At 42.2% G+C, this 19,425-nt stretch overlaps 1 protein-coding gene across 2 annotated transcripts in view; it reads left to right on the forward strand.

Annotated features, from left to right (window-relative positions):
• The first annotated feature begins 42 nt into the window (after positions 1–42).
• dnm2a (dynamin 2a) overlaps positions 43–19,425 on the forward strand; it is a 36,646-nt gene continuing 17,263 nt past the window's right edge. For both annotated transcript variants that reach the window (XM_080009386.1, XM_080009387.1), the window contains exons 1-9: positions 43–451; positions 11,588–11,661; positions 12,051–12,200; positions 12,597–12,800; positions 14,944–15,042; positions 16,499–16,659; positions 16,774–16,916; positions 17,023–17,158; positions 18,913–18,980. In XM_080009386.1, the coding sequence (XP_079865512.1) occupies positions 291–451; positions 11,588–11,661; positions 12,051–12,200; positions 12,597–12,800; positions 14,944–15,042; positions 16,499–16,659; positions 16,774–16,916; positions 17,023–17,158; positions 18,913–18,980 (1,196 nt within the window). In that variant the 5' untranslated portion in view covers positions 43–290. The remainder of the gene's footprint in view (positions 452–11,587; positions 11,662–12,050; positions 12,201–12,596; positions 12,801–14,943; positions 15,043–16,498; positions 16,660–16,773; positions 16,917–17,022; positions 17,159–18,912; positions 18,981–19,425) is intronic.

Genomic DNA, 19,425 nt, shown 5'->3' on the forward strand with positions numbered 1-19,425 from the left:
CCTACCGGATGGTGTTTGTCACTCTCTGTACGTTAGAGGAAGTTTTGTTTTGCGAGTTTTGCTCCCACCCGCCGCGGCCGACGTCGGGTTCCTAAATGCGGTAGAAAGGAGCCGGAATGGTCGCACTGTGAACCACCTTAACCGCCAAGCGTCTACGATCCGTCGAGGAGGCGAAGGCAGACCCCGGTGTGCGGCTCTTCACGGCAACCCGGACGCCGTCCCGCTAAGCTAACAGCGCCTAGCTAGCGTACCGGTCTGGGTTTCGGGGGCTGATCCGAGCGAACGGAGCCATGGGGAACCGGGGCATGGAAGACTTGATTCCCCTGATCAACAAACTCCAGGACGCGTTCAGCTCCATCGGCCAGAGTTGTAATCTGGACCTTCCTCAAATCGCGGTGGTCGGCGGACAGAGTGCCGGGAAAAGCTCGGTGCTGGAGAATTTCGTTGGCAAGTATGTGACTGGTTAGATTTGAGGATAGCTTTGTTCATCACCGGTGTTCCAGCAGCTCACATTAAAACAATAGGCAATTGAAAGAAATACGCAATGTAAAAAATGCAATAAACCCAAAATCGATAAATTGGCAATGTTCAATAACCCTAAAGAAAAGAAAAAAATGTCTATGCAACGAACCAAAAAAATGCAGAAAAAAGGACAATATACAATGGATCCTCTTTATCAACAATTCACACTGTCAAAAATAGGAAATTCTGCAAGTGTGTGCATGCATGCATGCATGCATGCATATATATATATATGTGTGTGTGTGTGTGTGTGTGTGTGTGTGTGTAAAATATCAACTTGTACATATATTGTCTGTACCAGCATCTAAAAGATGGTTATAACAATATAAAATATACAGTGTTGCAAAAGAGTGAAAAAGCGTTATAACATTTGAATGACATTTTCCTCTGCATTGTATCCAACATGGGTAGGTCTCCAGTCGAGTTTTCTCGCCTGCTTTGATGCCAGCATACATTAGTTAAATGCGTCGTTATCCATTGAAGTGTTCGGTAAATGTAAAAGCAAGCGTTGTCGCTCTGGGATGCAAAGTGGCTCAAAAGTTATTTTTTTTTTTTCTTCCTCTCTGTAGCTGCTTGATTTAATTCAGCTGTATGTGCACAGGACTTTGACACTGGCCACAGGCAACCTATTCACCCCGGCCTCACACGAGTGCCGTTCATTTCTCGTCATAAAGCACACTCTGACGCTTTATTGGCTCCATGGATGAATTACTTTCTCGGTTTGACTATAAGACTACATCTGATAGTCATCTGATGGCAGATTTTATTTGGCAATTGGTTATAATTGTTATAGCTTTAGAATGTATGCCTGCGCCAAATAAGATCTTCAAGTAAGGTCAGATTAAATTGATTTTTTTTTTACTGTTGACACATTATCATTTTGATAATAATCTGATCTTCACCTCCAAATCGAAAATGGGAGCTTCCTTTAATGCTATTTTTAATTCTACGCCACACCCATAAAATACTACTGCACATGGATTTGTAATTCTAGATGTCAGTACTGTTAGTGTGTTTATGGCAAAGCTGCTAATTGCACTTGTCAACCAACAAAACAGCAGTGTGTCATCAAACAAACTTGTTTGGTTTTTTAAGGGGACTGAGGGCCCACAATGCAATACACAAAGTAAATAATCATTTATTAACCCTAGTCATATAGACTAATACATTACATTACATTACATTGCATTTAGCAGACGCTTTTATCCAAAGCGACTTACAATTAATACCTTGTAGCTTTTAACATTTTATACAACGGTGACAAGTAACACAATAGGCTTACTAGAACTACAACTTCTGGCTTTGATATAAGGTGGAAAAAATTGTCCTTGTGTCCGTGAACCTTGTGTTGTTTGAGGAATAACCCACAGGCGTCCCTAAACAGGCTGGGCCTGTCCCACATCAGCAGTGAGTGAGATCACACCACCGATAAATATACAAAGAAAACTCAAGCAAATGAACCTTGTTTAGCAGGTTTTATTTCTTTCACAACTCTCTTCTGTGTAACCCAGCCCATATAGGAGACACAGATACACCCTCAAACAAGTTGCATATACACAGGCTTGTATGCAGGCAGGCTAGCAGAGCTAAAGGTGTAAGTTGTCTCTGGTGATATAGCCACCATGTCGACTTTCGCTCCAATCCTTTATAATATAAAAACGTGATTTCCTTCAATAATAACTAACTAATACGTTTCTTTACAGCAGTTTGGGAAGGTAATGACGTGACATGTCTCGCCAGTCAAATAGCCATCCAGGCCCATGCCTCATTAACATAGAAGAACCTGAAGCCCATTTCCTACCTGCACTGAAAGCTGTAAATCTATTGGCAATGTTCTGTATTGGCGGCAAGTGGGAAATGGATCCAGTGTCAATGTTCCGTAAAAGTAGTTTGTTTCCCGGTAGAATCAAAAAAAACATTTGTAAAAATGGCGAGTCCGAACTGTGGAGCTCTGCTGCAAAGACGAGAAACTGAAACATGTCCATATTCTTAAATTCTATTATATTCTTCTTAAAAATGCTACTCTAACCCTCGATGTGTCTTTTAGAGTCAGGGATGCGGTGCGCTGATATCAGGCACAAGCGCTTGGCTTGCCCGCTGACTGCACAGCAGCGTGGAGCCGGAGGGAGCGAGCGGACAGGGAGAGGAAGAACGGGTGGAGAATGTTCGTCCTCCGGAGGCGAGGAGTGTAATAATAATAACAAATGAGACACAGAATTGCTGAACTTAAATTAAAATTAACATTAACAATAACACTAATGTTATTGTCTGCATTGTCTCTGCAGTGTACTTATTTTAAATAATAAAAAAAAAAAATGTATCAACTAAACAAATGTCCACAGGTAATCAAAAAACTAAACTTTTGTTAAAAAATAAATAAATGTATGAATGAAAAAAATAAATAATTATAAACAATAAAAAAAATAAAATGCGTCATATTAATTTTGGCCGATTCCGATTATCTCAAAATGCGCAAATATCGGCCCAATTAACCAGCCGACCGATCACCGGTCCCCTCTCAGTCAGCGGAGGAAAGAGTCCATGGGGCGGGGAGATTGGGAGTGAAGTGCTGGTCTAAAAAACGATTCTGTTGCCTGGTCTCGTGTGATATGAGACACCTCTTGTGCGAGCGTTATGTAATGTACCGTAACAGTCCTTTATGTGGGAACAGACTATACAAAACTTTCCGCAAAGGAGCCCTTGTGGGAATGACTACCAACTGCCTTTGCCGGATATTTTTCTTTTATCCAGCAATGTTATGGATTCCATGTGGGGAAGGGGCTTCAATCTATCGTGCAGAGAACCGGCTGCGTTTTGAGAGGAAGCCTTTAAAAAGAAACAAACATTTTCAGAAAATGGAACAAGAATTTGCATTTTTCAAATCTTTCACTTTTGTAATATGTTGTAATTGCTTTAAGCTATCATACCAATACATGCTAATGCAAGTGGTTATTTGGCCCTAAACATGGCATGTCTATGGTGACCTCAAGTTCTTTGCCTAGAACCGGGCGACAATTCAATATTACTGTGACCTAAACTTTCTCGTTAGGGATTTCGGGAAGTCTATTTGTCAACAATGTTTTTGTGTCATAAAACCGATATTTTGTCTTTGTTGCCGGAGGACATTTGAATAACATGGCAGTCTTTGCCACATCTTCCCTACACACACACACCAAAGCTGCAATGGAACATTTAAAGCAACATGAATATGTTGATACTGTGCCAGCCCAGTTAAAGTCCTCTAAGTGCACCAAGGTGGATCTGTGACAGCCAAGCTCAAACATAGCACAAGGTTAATTTGGAGATAAAGGTAGGGTGCGGTTTCTGTTCTAGCAACATGCCTCCTTGTGTGTAGGGCTGAGTCATTATTGGTTTAAGACGCAGTTTCATGGCTGTAGAGGTGAGGTAGCACTTCAGAGCACATTGCTGGAAGCATTTCTGCAACGCGTGTCCTTTCTTGGACCAAAACAATTAAAAAAACAAGTTACTGATTTTAAGTGCCGCTGCCGTTCAAGTTGACTAGCGGTGGTTATTGTCATAGACAATATTGAGGAAATATTTTTCAAATTAATAATTGATGGTCTTTGAACAGTACTTCCATAATAGGGATAGCATAATTACTAGACAGGAATAGCCAATGGCTACGCAGCACACTCCCTTTTCTCACACAGTAAGTGAAGGCATTTGAACAATCTGAAGGCCATGTAGCTAGAATAAGATGGAATGGCCAATGTCTTGAGTTTTAGAAATATATCCTATACAAATAAAACTTCACTTATACATCTATAATGAAAGGGACGTAACACATTACAGAAAGATTAACTTCAGTAGATCAACGACGCTTCATTCACCTTCACCATGTTGTATAGCAGCAGTGTCACGTTTCAAGGCTGGTTGCACAGTGTCAGCGCTGACTTTATGGAAAGTGATGTGCTTGTTATGTGCATTACCACTAACCAAAGCTGTTTTGAGAATCATTTTGATCATTATTCATAACAGATGGCCAGAAGCTGGCAGAATTTGTCTAGATTTGAAAATAAATATTGGTAGTTGAAAATTTCTGTGAGTGTTATCTAATCTTTATGGCGGCAAAGACCCGGCAGAGGCTGGCCAAAATAACTCTTGAACATTCATAGTAGAGGAGAATAAAGAACAACCCCGTGACTATTTCACCTTCCTCTTTGTTGTGGTTGTTGTTGTTCGATTGCTATCACTTCCTTTTGATTTGCAAAATCTCCTTGCTTCCTTAGGGTTAGTGGACAGAAACCAAGAACTGTTTTTTAGACTGCTACGGTTCCTGTTTCAGAAGGCTATGCGCCTAGATGTAAAAGTGTCTTTGTATGTAGACTGTTGAGAATACATGTATGTCAAGTTACCAGAGCAGCAATATTTAGGCTATTGGTACCAGAGTTTCTGTTATCCGGTAATTACTGATTTTTGACCGGGAAAATCTGTTGGAAGTCCGACATATTTAAATCTCTCCGGCCATAATGTCCGGTGAGAATAATTTCCTCTCAGTGCAATTTTAATTAGTGCTGGTCGATAAAACAATTATGATAATTATCACCATATTTTTATTTGATTTCAAAATAAAATAGACTCGATCATTTTGATTATAAGAAAAGAGAAAAAATCCGCAGATCTGTTCATTTCTGCATTCGGCGAGTTGCAACTGGAAGCCGATCGGTTTGGACGATCCAAAGCTGACCTTTCGCCTCGAACCGATCACCTTTGTTGATATAGAAATAAGCCCTGTCCCTCCCTGGTGGACATTTTGCTCTTGTAAACACAGTTGACACACAGAGGGCAGCCTCCAGAACTCGGAGGAGAAGCAGATAGATGGTGTAAGGTGACAACAGAGACACATACATCAAAACAAGCACCACAACATGTATTTTTTAATTGGACCTACTTGCCATATTTATTTCACTTTTAAAATATCAAAATTTTCTTGAAGTGAAAAGTTAATTAAAGCTTGTTAACTTGTTACTTATTCACAAATGGAAATTATTTGATTTCAAGTAGTAATATCCATAATATTTATTTATTTTTAAAACGGCGTTTACTGACAGGATTTATTTTATTTCAAATATCCAATAACAAAAAAATATCATAAATCGTCATGGCTTCATGAATTAATTCTTTATAAAACCTTCCTTTCAATTGTTTTTAATCTCAATAAACACAGATAATATTTAACCGGAATCTCTCCCATTCGTCCAGGACACTGAATTCTTCCAGGACACGTGGCACCAGTTTGTTCTGACGGAAACTCTGACCGATACCCTGCCTCCTTTCTCTGACACCAAGACCTCAGAAGTGCTCTAGGTGGCACTACATTCCATTTTCATTCCATTTGTATCCTCACCGAACTCATGACAAAATGATTATTTTAGTTTGGTAAGCTGGATCAACGTGATGGCACACCGTACTCTCATTGGCTATCTTTGTGTGCTGGTAAGAGGGATGCTGGTGTCAGGCTGGCTTCAGCTGCACTTCTCTTGGTAATATAATGATCTTCCTTTCTCTGTCCACGGAATTGTTGATCAATGGAATGGTATAACACCCGTTACTGGGTGACACGCACAAATGCATACATACTGAGAGTACAAGAGTACAAGTCTTCTCTTTGCCCTGATGTCATCATCTGCGGAGGTTGACTAGCTGCCCAGTTTTCTGCCTCCCAGAATTTGACTCAACTTTTTCAGCATTGCTTCTATTGTTTATGCCATTTTGGATAAATATTTTAGTTGGTTATTTTCATTTTAAAGGCGGCAATGGTATTATGAAAGTAGGTCCCAACAATTTTCTCTAGGCTTTTGTCTCTATGGTGGTGCTCTGGTGCTGTTATTAGGGATCCAGCCCACGGGACTGGATCCCTTTTTGTTATTGCCCGGACTTTTTATTTTAATATATTTATTTATTTATTTTTTAATCAAGGGTTTTTTTCAGGCTAAATGTATTTGAAACACGACAGCGGCAGTACGCGGAGACATGGTTGAGGTCTCGTTATAACCGATACCTTTCAGACGTCTTTTGAGTTTGATCAATGTTGAGCGAGCGACCCACTTTGACATCCGACAATATATAAGTCCGAGCTTCATCTCTCGGAACTCATTCGCATCCAGCCACTTGTTACGCAAAGCAGACAACATGAGTCGATGCTGCGTTTAAAGGAAACTCGGAAAACTGACTCGTGCTGTGTTTTGCCAAACCCGGAAAACTATAAACGGCCCTTTTAGCACTGCAGGAAATTCTAAGAACCTTTGCAGGAACCGACCCTTTCTTGTGTCTGCACTGCATGATCCAGGAACAATCGTTCTTGAGGGATATTTAAACTGATCCACTGAAGAGGAACATTTAGTGGCGTAAGTGCATGGTGATTGATCCAGACTTCAGGCCACGGTGATGGGTTGAAAACATGAGCATAAGAAATACTCATGTGAAAAATAACATGAAAAATGTGATTTCATTTGTAGTGTCTTTATTAATTAAAGACAATTTATTTTAGAATCATTAAATATAAAGGCACTACGGATGTTAATAATGAACTGTTTACCGACAATAAGAATTTTGACCGACTAATGCTGTCCATTAAACAGTTTATACAAATGATTAAATGATAATAAAACCAATTAAGAATAAAGTTTTTTTTTGCATGGTAAAAGACAAACAGGCTATACAGTCTATGTCATAAATCGAACTCATGGCAGCAACACGTGCAACTAGGGCTGTGACTATTACAGCGGTCATGTGACGTCACTGGGGTTGAGCTCATCACCGCTAATAATAAAATTTGTGTGTGTGTGCGCGTGCGCAGAGGAATGCGGCACGATTTCCTCCGTCCCCATTCCTCCAAATAAAACAACTAACAGAGTTAACAACTAAAAACATACAAAACAGCTCCACCTCTCTCCCCGATCGCACGGAAAGCTGTGTTTGGGTTTTAAAATATATTTATGATTCCCATTATTTATAATTATAATTTGTCCAATAAAAAAAGTAATACATTTTTTTTCCCCCAGGGACAGTGCCTTAATATTTTATTATTGTCGGATAACGGTTAATGATCGCTTAACGAGGGTCGGCTATCGGTCATAAAAAAAAGAAATTCTAAATTGGCATCCCTAAAAGGCACTAAAAGGCTGATCACGGCATTACAGAAACTCAGAGGATTTAACCTAACACCACTGAATTGGACCCCATGTACTTCTGCCTGCAGCTTTATTTTCTATTATTATTATTCATTTGTTGAGGTCGGTCAGGAAGGATTGCATATGTGTTTAAGGGTTATTTTTTGTGAAACCGCTGGCAGTGGCTGTCTGTTTTGTGTCTTATCAAGCCTAAGCTCATAAAACTACACCCTGATTCTGTGGCTTTGTTTGTGTATTTGTGTTTGTGTTATTCTTATACTATGCTATATACCACGTTTCTTTTTTTTCATATATTGAGATGTTCTGATATTGTAAAAGCTTTCATATTATAAAACAAATGAGATGATTTGGGTGATGGGGACTGTCCTGCATGCATTTAGTCAGCGTCCTGTAGATGACAACAAGTTGCTCATACTAAAACAACTTATAACATACGTTATCTTAAATTGAAAAAGATTGAATGTCGCGCTCAGCCAATGACCACTTCACTGTTGTATTTCTTCACAAAGGTCTCAAGTTAGTGTCAACAGTGACCTGCATTGCTGCTTTGGGCTGCTCTCTGTTGTGATGTCATTGTCTCAGGGACGTATCAAGGTCGTATCTTGCGTTGCAAGCTTGTCTGGGCGACATTTGATTTGCTGCTAGCCGACCAAGTAATGATGTGACTACAGCAGTGTTTGACTTTGAATTGTGGGGTTGGTTTTAGATGTAGACATCTCATTGTGCTTAGTTGATTACAGCCAACATGGGTGGCATATGACTTTCACAACGCTTGTGTAATAATTGCTAACCACTCTCATTTTCTAAAAACGGTTTTCTCAATCATTTGTTTCCATTTACATTTAAGGGAAACTTTAAACCAATGTTGGCATCCCTGTTTCCCGTTTCTCTCTCAAACATTTTCTTTTAACTGATTTTATTTTAGATGTTTTTATTTTCCTCCGTTTCTTGATTGAACGAAAGAAAGAAAGCCCTGTGTGTCCCGTGTCGGGCTCTGCAGAGCCACTGGTACCATTAGATGGTACTCTGTATGACATCTAAAGAAAAAATCGGTAATAATCATCTGCTTATAGTGATCAATTTGACCCGGACAGACGTGATCACTATAAGAGGTTTCCACTCTACACTATTATAGATTTACACTCTGATTGTGGTGTAAAATGGACGAAACAGGAAATTAAATCGTTAATTGCAATAATTTCTATTGCAATTTATCCTTATCAAGAATGAATGATCACGTAACCCCCAATTATAAATGAATGCCGAATAGCCATCTACCTATAAAGTATTCAAGGTCTATAATAGTCCATTTGGATAGAAGATAAAAATTGACAAAGCTGCGCTGTAGCGTCATGTGATTGTATGGTATGGTGAAACCCATATTGTGTGCAGTGAGTTGAATCCCAGGTGGTGGGTGAAGCAGGACGAGCTGAGTGGCATTTAGCGAATTCTCCCATAAGCAGCTGGATGTTGGAGGCGCTTCAAGAGGCTTTATTGCACTGCGATGCCCGCCGGCGCCCCGAGAGATGTTTGACAGACTGCAGCAAGGCGATGTGGCGAGCAGCGACTGTGCCACGTCAAAGTCCCACATGAATGAGTCCCAGAGCCCCCAGACACATGTTTGGGTATTACTACCCCGCTATAAAAGTTTAACACGCACATAAACGTACCAGTCCCAGCAGCACTATGAGGCGCCCATGGAACTTGAACAGACCGACTGGGAAGGACTTGGGAGTTACTCTGTGGCGCAAAAGGAAGGAGAGTGTTGCTGAGGGAAAGTGAATTTCGGAAAGTGGAAAGTGAATTTCAGAATTTGTGTTCTGTAAGCACCCTCTATCTTCACTTCACGCTCTCACTCTTCGCCACTCTCAAAGCAGGGGACTGGAGAGCCAGAGGCTGATGCTCTCTGCTTGGTCATCCATAATGCATGACATGATACACAATCTGTTCAGCCTCCTCTATCATTTACAGCACATTAATAATGGAATTCTGGCCTCTGTCGTCTCTTTTACTACGCCTTTGTCACTTATCAATCTCTATGGAGGCCTAGATCAATTTGGAAAATATAAACGACTTCTCAAAAAATGTTGGCTCTGTTTTTGTCGAGATCTAGTCGGCTCTGTCTTCACTAGTTGTTTCTGTCTTTTTGCAGTCACAGTAGTCACCTGTTGAGCCTGTTGGTGGCATTTGGGAATCCAGTGAGAATGGAGTGGAGCTAGACAGATAGATTAACACTTAAAAGGGTCTGCTGCAGTCTCTCTCTCCCTCTCCCCCCCCCCCCCCCACCTCTACTCTCTCTGTTCTCCCCGTCCAGGGCTTTCTCTATTGTGAGCATCAGTTACAGTTACAAATGCCTGCATGCTCCACATTATGTACAGGACAAAACACAAGCCAGCAATCACAAACCAGCCACCCAGAATGTTCGGCCACGGATTACAACACAGGGGGGGTTGGGGGACCTTTGCCCCTCCCAATGGTGATCAGGCGTGTTTTTTTTTTTTTTTTTTTTTTGGGTTTTTTTTAAAATGTGAACAGGCATCGAGATAGGGGATTGTCTGGGCAACATATGCATATTCATGAGGAACGTGTCCTCGGCGCACCCGTGTTGTGCCGCACAGCGGAGCGCAGCTCGTGGGCGTCCCGTCGTGCACCATTGCGAGCGCCTGTGATCCCCACTCTGCCGTGCTGCTCCGTTTGCCCGGAGCGGCAAAATGCCTCGAACCGGAGCGCCTGCCCCTCTTAACGTCTCCGCACGGGCCTGTAGACCCGGGGCAGTGAGATCCGGTCACCGGTGGTTGCTCGACAGCACTGAGCGGAGAGGGCGAGAGCCTCCACCCCCTCTCTCTCCCCCTCTCTCCCTCCGCTCCAGGTTCAGAAAACGGTAAACTGCACTTAGACCGCTTCAATGCTCGGATGATTCCTGGATAACGAACATTAAAAAGAAAAAAAAAAATTGTCTGTCATCAATGTCAACCGCGATCGTTCGAGTCAATCGCCAATAGACGATTCTATTGTAAATCTGCCCAAGCCTAATCACCACTAGAGTGTAGTGTGTTGGCACAGCGGCGACAGGTGGTTTCAAAATTGTGATGACGGGTGGAGCCGTGTCCTTAAAGCGAGTGGTGACTAAGCCGCTCCTGTGGTAGGTTTGAAATTCCTATGATGCCATCCCACTTTACAAGGAAGATGCAAGCACGCTGTGTCAAAGTTGTCTATTATTCCTATTATAATTATTTCTGTCTGTTATGAGGTTATGGATGCAAGCAATGCCCTCTTACATGAATGGCATTGAACAAACTTTTTTCCCACCAGCCCAAAAGTTACAAAACGCATTGATTGTGCAATGAACTTGCAAGAAAGTGCAGCACTGTGAATGCTCATGTACAATGTCAAGTGTACGGCTAATATGGCCAAGATGGCAACTCGGCCGATATCCCCCGTATCGACTCAGCCTGATGCGCGCCAAGGCTTGCCGTAGATGCTGTGAAGCCGGGGCTCGTGCCCTGGCTTCTCGAACACGCCCATGGAGCTGTTAAATTGTTCAGCGGGGGACAAGCATGTCGATAGACGCGCCGGCGCCACATTGCAAAATCAATGCGGCCATAACGGCAAGAGTGGGCGTGTATGAATTGATCTACGCAGCACTAATGATGAGAGAAAATGACTGTCACATTTGATTTGCTCTGAGACAGGTTGGAGGCGTGAAATTCCCCTCCGCTCGTCAATTTAACACAGGCCACGCCTGGGGGAAATGGACTTTCAGTGTAATGAATAATTTACATGTCTCTCTCGCTTTTTCCCTTTGTCACTTTGTCTACCCCACTCCCTCACCCCACCCCACCCTACCATCTCTTTCTTTTGGTGTTTTCTTTCCCGTCTACATCCGTCTCTTTTTCTCTTTTTCCTCTCAGGGACTTTCTTCCACGTGGCTCGGGCATCGTTACCCGCAGACCTCTCATCCTCCAGCTGGTCAATAATAAAGCAGGTGAGTCGGCCTAATCTTCTTCCATCGCCAGCCGACATGCGGCACCTCGTGCTGCTTATTCGACACAGAGTATTCACGGAACAGAGCGGTGTTCTTGGAAATGAAGCCTTCCAATTTGTCTCCGCGAAAAACAAAACTTTCAGGGTTTTCTTCCGCCGTAGCGCCATAGCAACCGAAGCTTCCCTCTGATCTCTGAGCTGGGACACTTCTGAGCATTGTAGGCATTCTGTTTCTTCATCTGTGCTGCTGTGCCCTCTCATTGTGTGTGTGTGTGTGTGTGTGTGTGTGTGTGTGTGTGTGTGTGTGTGTGTGTGTGTGTGTGTGTGTGTGTGTGTGTGTGTGTGTGTGTGTGTGTGTGTGTGTGTGTGTGTGTGTGTGTGCGCGCACAGAATATGCGGAGTTCCTGCACTGCAAAGGGAAAAAGTTTGTGGATTTTGATGAGGTGCGGTCGGAGATCGAAGCGGAGACGGAAAGGATTACTGGCAGCAACAAGGGAATCTCTCCAATTCCGATTAACTTGAGGGTCTACTCTCCAAACGGTACCACAGTTGGATCACACATACACTCACACATCTATTATGAACTCATCCCAGTATTGGCATATTGAGGGGCATTTAATTTCATTTATTTAGTCATTCTCTTTTCATTTAAAAGGTGTTTTTTTTTTATAGGACTCCCAAAAAAAATAGTTTTTTTCAAATGCAGTATTGTTTAGGTACCGACGCAAATTTTTACTATTTGTGCTTTGTGACACATTTCTGCCATGAGTGTCTGTTAATATATTTTGTTTGAAACTCAAACAACGCAAACTCTACCCTGATGTGATCGCGTTGGCCGTTTTAAAGCTTCAGGGCGCTTCTAGAAACAGTTGAGATACCAAATGACAAGCTTAAATGCTGAACCGCTAAATTCAGTGTGCATCGCTTAACTTCCAGTCCTCAACCTGACCCTGATCGACCTGCCCGGGATGACCAAGGTTGCCGTCGGCGACCAGCCCGTGGACATCGAGCACCAGATCAGGGACATGCTGCTGCAGTTCATCACCAAGGACAGCTGTCTGATTTTGGCGGTGACCCCCGCCAACACCGACTTGGCCAACTCCGACGCCCTCAAGATCGCGAAGGAGGTGGACCCGCAGGGTGAGGCCAAGTACAATGCTAAGTGGACCAGATTCATATCAAAGCTTTTTTTGTTTTTTCAAGTATCTGCCGATTCAACCAGATTTTTTTTTTTTTTTTCTCAAACAGCTGAGCTGAGCTGTTAATTTGCTGATGATAGCCATCCAAAACAATAAACTCAAACTGTTCTTCATTTTCCCCAAAGAGAGAAATACAAAGACCACATAATGACTTGCACAATAATGCTGCATCCTTTGATTGAGGTACTCTTTTCAATACAATAAACCGTTGAAAGCAGGCTTTCAAACATTCAAATATCACTTAAAGGAAACAGCTACAAGCGCGTTTCACCGTTGCGTTTCAGGGGGATGCATATATTACGCGAACATATATTATGTCTGATATCCAATCCAGGTGTTTTGGCCAATATTGGACCCGGTACCGATATTGAATATGGGATGGGTACATACTACCCACGTTTGAATGAAAAAATAAAGTGAGCTATCATCAGGGAACATGCTCAGGGCTAATGTAAAAATGTGTGTGCTGAATTAAACAACAATTTTGACATCTGTGTGGTCTGAAAAACATTATAGCTCCTTTTCGAAAACGGGAAGTTGACAGTTTTCTCAGACATTACTCAGTTGTAAAAGGGAAATACATCACAGAGCAGACGCATTTCCTCTGCCTTCTAGTTTTCATCCAAACTGTCTTTGTGTTTCAAGGTTCAAGCGGTTAACTCTTTCCATGTGTCTTTTGTAGGGCTGCCCCCAACTAAGGGTTTTCCGAGTTGATTATTAGTCATCAGTTCAAGCAATTAGTCGACTAATCGTCGCACGGTTACAATATAAATAATTATTTCAATATATGGTTTTGGGCTTCAGAAAATGGTTTGCGTTCCAGGGCTGAGAAAGAAAGGTGTAACTAACACTGTTAACACTGTGCTGCAGTGCAGATAAATACTAAACCTAATAACCAGCCAGCCTTTCAAATATACATTTCATTTACATCAATTTCATTACATCGCTTAAACTTATTAGGCCCAATTATTCTTTTATCAATGTACACATTTAAATTACATGTTGACATAATTTGCACTGAAATGTGTGTACGGAATATCGTTTTCCCGGTTTTGTCGTCCCCTCATCAGGGACCCCTCATCAGGCGCCTTCAGGGCCACAGGCTCAGTTACTCGCTGCGCCGTCCCTGTCCCCGTCCTGCCGGGGCTCGGGCATTCCGTTGGGGCATTTCAAATACGATTTGGTCATTAAAGAATGTGATTTCAGGTTTCAAGTGGCTCTCATAACCTACGCAATGTTTTTTATTTTATACGCAATATTTTTTCTGGACATTTAGATTAGTTATTAGTCTCAAACGTCAGGGAAATTAGTCGTTGGGAACATCCCTATTCTGTATGTGTCTGAACAACCAGCAAGGGGACTGAACATTTTGTTCATTTATCAGTAACACCAACACAATAACTTACAACCTGCCTTGAAAATACAAATGTAATTTACAAGCGCTGAGCCGCATGCAGGCATGAAGTGAGCCGCCTGTTAATTACCGGTAAAAGCCGCTCATTAAAACTGTAATTCTTCTGAATGTGTCGGAACAACAAGCAAGTAAACTGAGCCTTTACTATTGTTAAATTTTGTTTCAAATTAAAAGCCCTCTAGCGTTTCGTACACCGGTCCGACCATAAAGGTTTTAAGGTTCATTTTGACAAGGGCAGCTCCCTAACAGAGTTTTTATTTTATTTTAATTTTTTCTTCCTGCGACCGACCGACCCATTACAAAGTTGGTTGACGGAGACCCTTCTTGACATACAAACAAACAACAACTTTGGTGTTTCTGGTCATTCCATTTAGTTTACATCACATGTATATTGTGCATTTTGATATCTTGGTGAGGTTGGGGGAAAAAAAACTCTTTATATATTGTGCAGCCTTAATGTGAGTGTGACATAACTCAATGATAAATGATAACAGACCGTTGCCTGTTTCTAGGCAAGACCATCATTCAACCGTCGAGCCACAGAGGTTGACGTTGAATGGTTATTGGGAAACCAGGCTTCACCCGCTAGTATTTCTAGAATGCGAAAGGATTGAGAGAACTAGTTAATCTGTACCAGCAAAACGAGTATCATGTTCCTGTGCGTGTCCAGGTCTGCGCACCATCGGTGTCATCACCAAACTGGACCTGATGGATGAAGGAACGGATGCAAAGGACATTCTAGAAAACAAGCTCCTCCCGCTACGTCGAGGTGAGACTGGTCACCTGGCCCCAAAACGCACGTACACAAAGAAAAATTCTCCTTCATTGAAAAAGCATGGCAACCACTTTGATATGGGCGTCCTCGGGGTGAGGTGTGGAATTTGATATCGGGGCACAAAAGTTTACGGTGCAAAAAACGTGATGATAAATGCATATGTCGTAATCTTTCATTTACGTACTTTAAACGCCAGAGGGCAGATTCACCGGCGCAACCCGATGGGCCTTGGCGTTGGCGCCATAGATCGGAAACGAAAAGCATAGGTCGGCACAGACGTTCACTCTGGATCAGATATGCAGCAAAGAGCAGCCAGAGCAGAAAATGACAGCAGACTGAAAGTGATGCGAAGCGCCAATCACTGACGCCAGCTGATAAATGTTGCAAACGCCGGACAGCTTGTAGTGAACGCATTTGTAGTTCCACATTCTAGGGGGGGGGGGGGGGGGACAACTATGGAACACAGCACATTGAAATATGAAATGTTAAAAGCATCTCTTTTTAATAGCTGACTTCTTTCATGACAAGTCCAATCAAGTCACTTTATTTATGAAGCCTATCTCATATCAGGGCAAAACAATGCGCTTTACAAAGAAATACAAAAAAAATTAAGTGTATAGCAGCATATAAATGGCAGTTAAAATTATATATGTGACCCACCGCAGCACAACCCGCATTGTAGCTAATTTCTAAAATCGCCAGGAGCAGTTGAAAAAACCTTTCTAGAAGGAAAATGAAATTTTTCCACATTCATGTTCCTTTGCGTTTTTTTTTTTTAATCTCTCAACTTATATTCAAAGCCGAGTTTGATTTAGAAATGGTAGATAAATGTTAAACCGTGGAGTAAATTATTCCCGTTAGAAACACAGTTGACTGACCAAGACGCTGAGCAGCGCTCAACAACGCCGATCGATGGTTTCCTTTATAGCGAGCGTCCAGGTGAGGATCATTCCTCCGTGTTCCATGTGATGTGAGGTCACAATGTGAAACCCTTTTGATGGAGTTCAACCTTTTAAATCTTATGTGTTTTATGTACACACCTGGATTCATTGTTGTGTAGGCGGCGTAACACGCGAAGAAAAAAAGCTGACGTCACTTTGCACAAGTGGCACCTTATTTTGGAGCTGATTCTCCACTTTCAAATGGCGGGGGAAAAAAAAAAAAAAAAGAAAGTGAAACACCACCAAAAGTACCTAAACTCTGCGGTGGGTCACATATATAAAGGAAAAACGAATAGATCAAAGTATAAGGAATTGTTCTTGGAATGCTTATACTTCAATTCATTGGGTTTTTTTTTTGCACATTTAATGCCAAAGGAATCTGCGAGAGAGTCATCATTTGTTTCCATTTAAACTTCATTAAAAATATTATGGGACTTATCAAACGGTGAACCCTGTACGGCGTATCGCACCAGACCGTGAGCTTAGCGTCTTGTTACACCGCTACCCAGGATACATCGGAGTGGTGAACCGCAGTCAGAAGGACATCGATGGGAAGAAGGACATCCGTGCTGCTCTGGCCGCAGAGAGGAAGTTCTTTCTCTCCCATCCCGCTTACAGACACATGGCAGAGCGCATGGGCACGCCGCACCTACAGAAGTCTCTCAACCAGGTCCGTTGCGACCGCCCGGGCGTCCATTTTTATTCTTAATTTCATGGTTAGCCCATTGTATGGCCAAACTGTAACTAACTACTTTCTCCAACATGGCCGACTCCTTCTACATAGCAACTGACGAACCACATCCGCGACACTCTGCCGGGTTTGCGCAGTAAGCTGCAGAGCCAGCTCCTCTCGCTTGAAAAGGAGGTGGAGGAGTACAAGAACTTCCGCCCGGACGACCCCACACGCAAGACCAAGGCCTTGTTGCAGTGAGTGCACAGGAATCCGCCCCCCGTGAGCGACCGCGTCCTAATTTGCCAACGCTCACATTCACCTCTCATCCTGTTCTTCACCTCCTCCTCCTCCTCCTCCCAGAATGGTGCAGCAGTTTGGCGTTGACTTTGAGAAGTGCATCGAGGGCTCGGGGGATCAGGTGGACACCAACGAGCTGTCGGGCGGTGCCAAGATCAACCGCATCTTCCACGAGCGCTTCCCGTTCGAGCTGGTCAAGGTGTGGCAAGCACGCTTGGACCTATACGTGTGTTTTTGTTGAACATGTTCACGGACGCATGTTGGAAGGGTCTACAAATTACAAAAGTGTTGTGCTTTCATAAGGCATTAACACATGCAGTTATTAGTAATGTGGATATTGTAACCACGCGGTCGAGTGTTGACTAGAACCGTTTATGAAGCTCACAATATGACATTACTTCATTGTTATGCAGCCTTAAAGATGTTATACTGTTTATTACAATAACCAAAGTCCCAAACAATGTCTTGTCTTATTATATCGTTATTATATCGAGTATCGGCTAGAGTTTCCCTTCGAGAAATCAGTGCCGGTCAACGTGTCCTGGAAGGTCCCGGACGAATGGGAGAAATTCCGGTCAAATATCTGTTTATTGAGCTTAAGAACAATTGATAGGCAGCCTTTATAAAACAGTAATCGTGAAGGCATATAGATTCATAATATTTTTTATCATTATTCTAAATGAAATAAGTCAGTTAACACCATTTTGAAAATAAATATATTTCAAGAATATTACTCCTTGAAATGAAATAATTCCTGTTTGTGAACAATAAGTAACAAGGGCAGCCACTTTAATTAACATTTCACTTCAATAAAATTTGGATAAAAGTGTGAGTTTCTCCCTGTTACACATGGAGGAAAATAAATACATTAAATACATCTACAATAAAAGAGCATTGGGGTCACGCAAAAAATAAACCCAGAATTCCGCCACTGTGGTCGCGCGTGTGTGTGTCCGTGTCTGTGTGTCCGTGTGTGTGTGTGTGTGTGTGTGTGTGTGTGTGTGTGTGTGTGTGTGTGTGTGTGTGTGTGTGTGTGTGTGTGTGTGTGTGTGTGCGTGTCCGTGTCCGTGTCCTCTGAGGGAGTGATCACATTGTGTTTTTATTTAAGCCGTATTTCACTAAATTTTGAACGAAGCAAAAAATATATATATAAAAAAAAGCCGTGCCCCTGTCTGGATTTAAAGATTTCGTCCGCAACCTTGAGCGAGGTACACGGTCCCAAGCCAACAACCGCCGCGGTGCATTTGCCTGGCGTGTTTACGTCTGTACGACACCGCGCGTGCAGGTCGGTTCAGGTCTGTTACCAGTTTACACTGGAATCTGACATTGGTCACATAAAAAAAAAATAATAATAATAAATAAAAATGAACAGCCAAACAAAAAAATCTGATCTGAGCAATAAATGTGAATGGAGCACAAAGGCTTGCAGTGTTAATGTAGCGTGTGTGTCCCTGTTGTCAAGGATTCATCACCTTTCCCCGTCTCCTCCGAGTTTTGGACGCTGCCGCTCTGTCTCCGCTCCGTGTTCACTCTGTTTACAAGCGCAACCTGCGGGCTTATTTCTATATCGACAAACGTGATTGGTTAGAGGTGAACGATCTACTTGAGATCGTCAAATCTGATTGGCATTCCGTTGCAGCTTGTCGAACGCGGAAATGATGAAATGCCGAATTTTTGTTATCAAAAATGATCAAGTGCATTTTATTTTGACGTAGAGGAAAAGATGATGGTGATAATTATGTTTTTCGTTATATCGCCCGGAACTTATTCAAGTTGTGCTCAGAGGGAATTATTTCCACCAGACATAATGATCGGAGAGATTTAAATATGACCTGACTTTGACAGATTTTCCAAGTTTAAAAAAATAATTAAAAAAAAAACGTCCCGGATAACGGGGACGCTGGTGTCGTCTTCAAAGAATAAAGTGTAACTCTAACTTCTTTGTCCCTGCAGCTTGTGTTCGATGAGAAGGAGCTGAGGAGGGAGATTAGTCACGCTATCAAGAACGTCCACGGTGTCAGGCAAGTTGAGCGGGGACCGGGAATGATCCTATTTAATACGAAAATGTTAAGAGCGCCGTCATGCTCTGTCATCCACACAAGTTCTAAAAATAGGGTTCGTTTTTTAACCCTGAGCAAAACAAGAAAAATAGTGAAGAAAATGTAAAATTCCACTTGTCGCTAGGAATTTGCAAAAATATGCAAATACAAATGTTTTTAGTCGTCCACCAGAGGGAGATCATTAAAACCAATATGGAGAGAGGACATAGCCGTAAGGAAGCTCAGAGGAAGGTAAACAGGAGGAGAAAACAAGATGTCCTGGGATGTTGTGATACATTCAGATTTTTTTTCTTTTTTCCTTGATGGTGCCGGGCAAATGAATAAAATTATCTTCTTTAAAAGCAGTGTCTCATAACAAACAAACCCTGATAAACAACTTATCTGTCGCTACGCTCTCACAATTCAT

This window comes from Zeus faber, assembly GCF_960531495.2.
Source record: "Zeus faber genome assembly, chromosome: 11".
NCBI classification, from domain to species: Eukaryota; Metazoa; Chordata; class Actinopteri; order Zeiformes; family Zeidae; genus Zeus; species Zeus faber.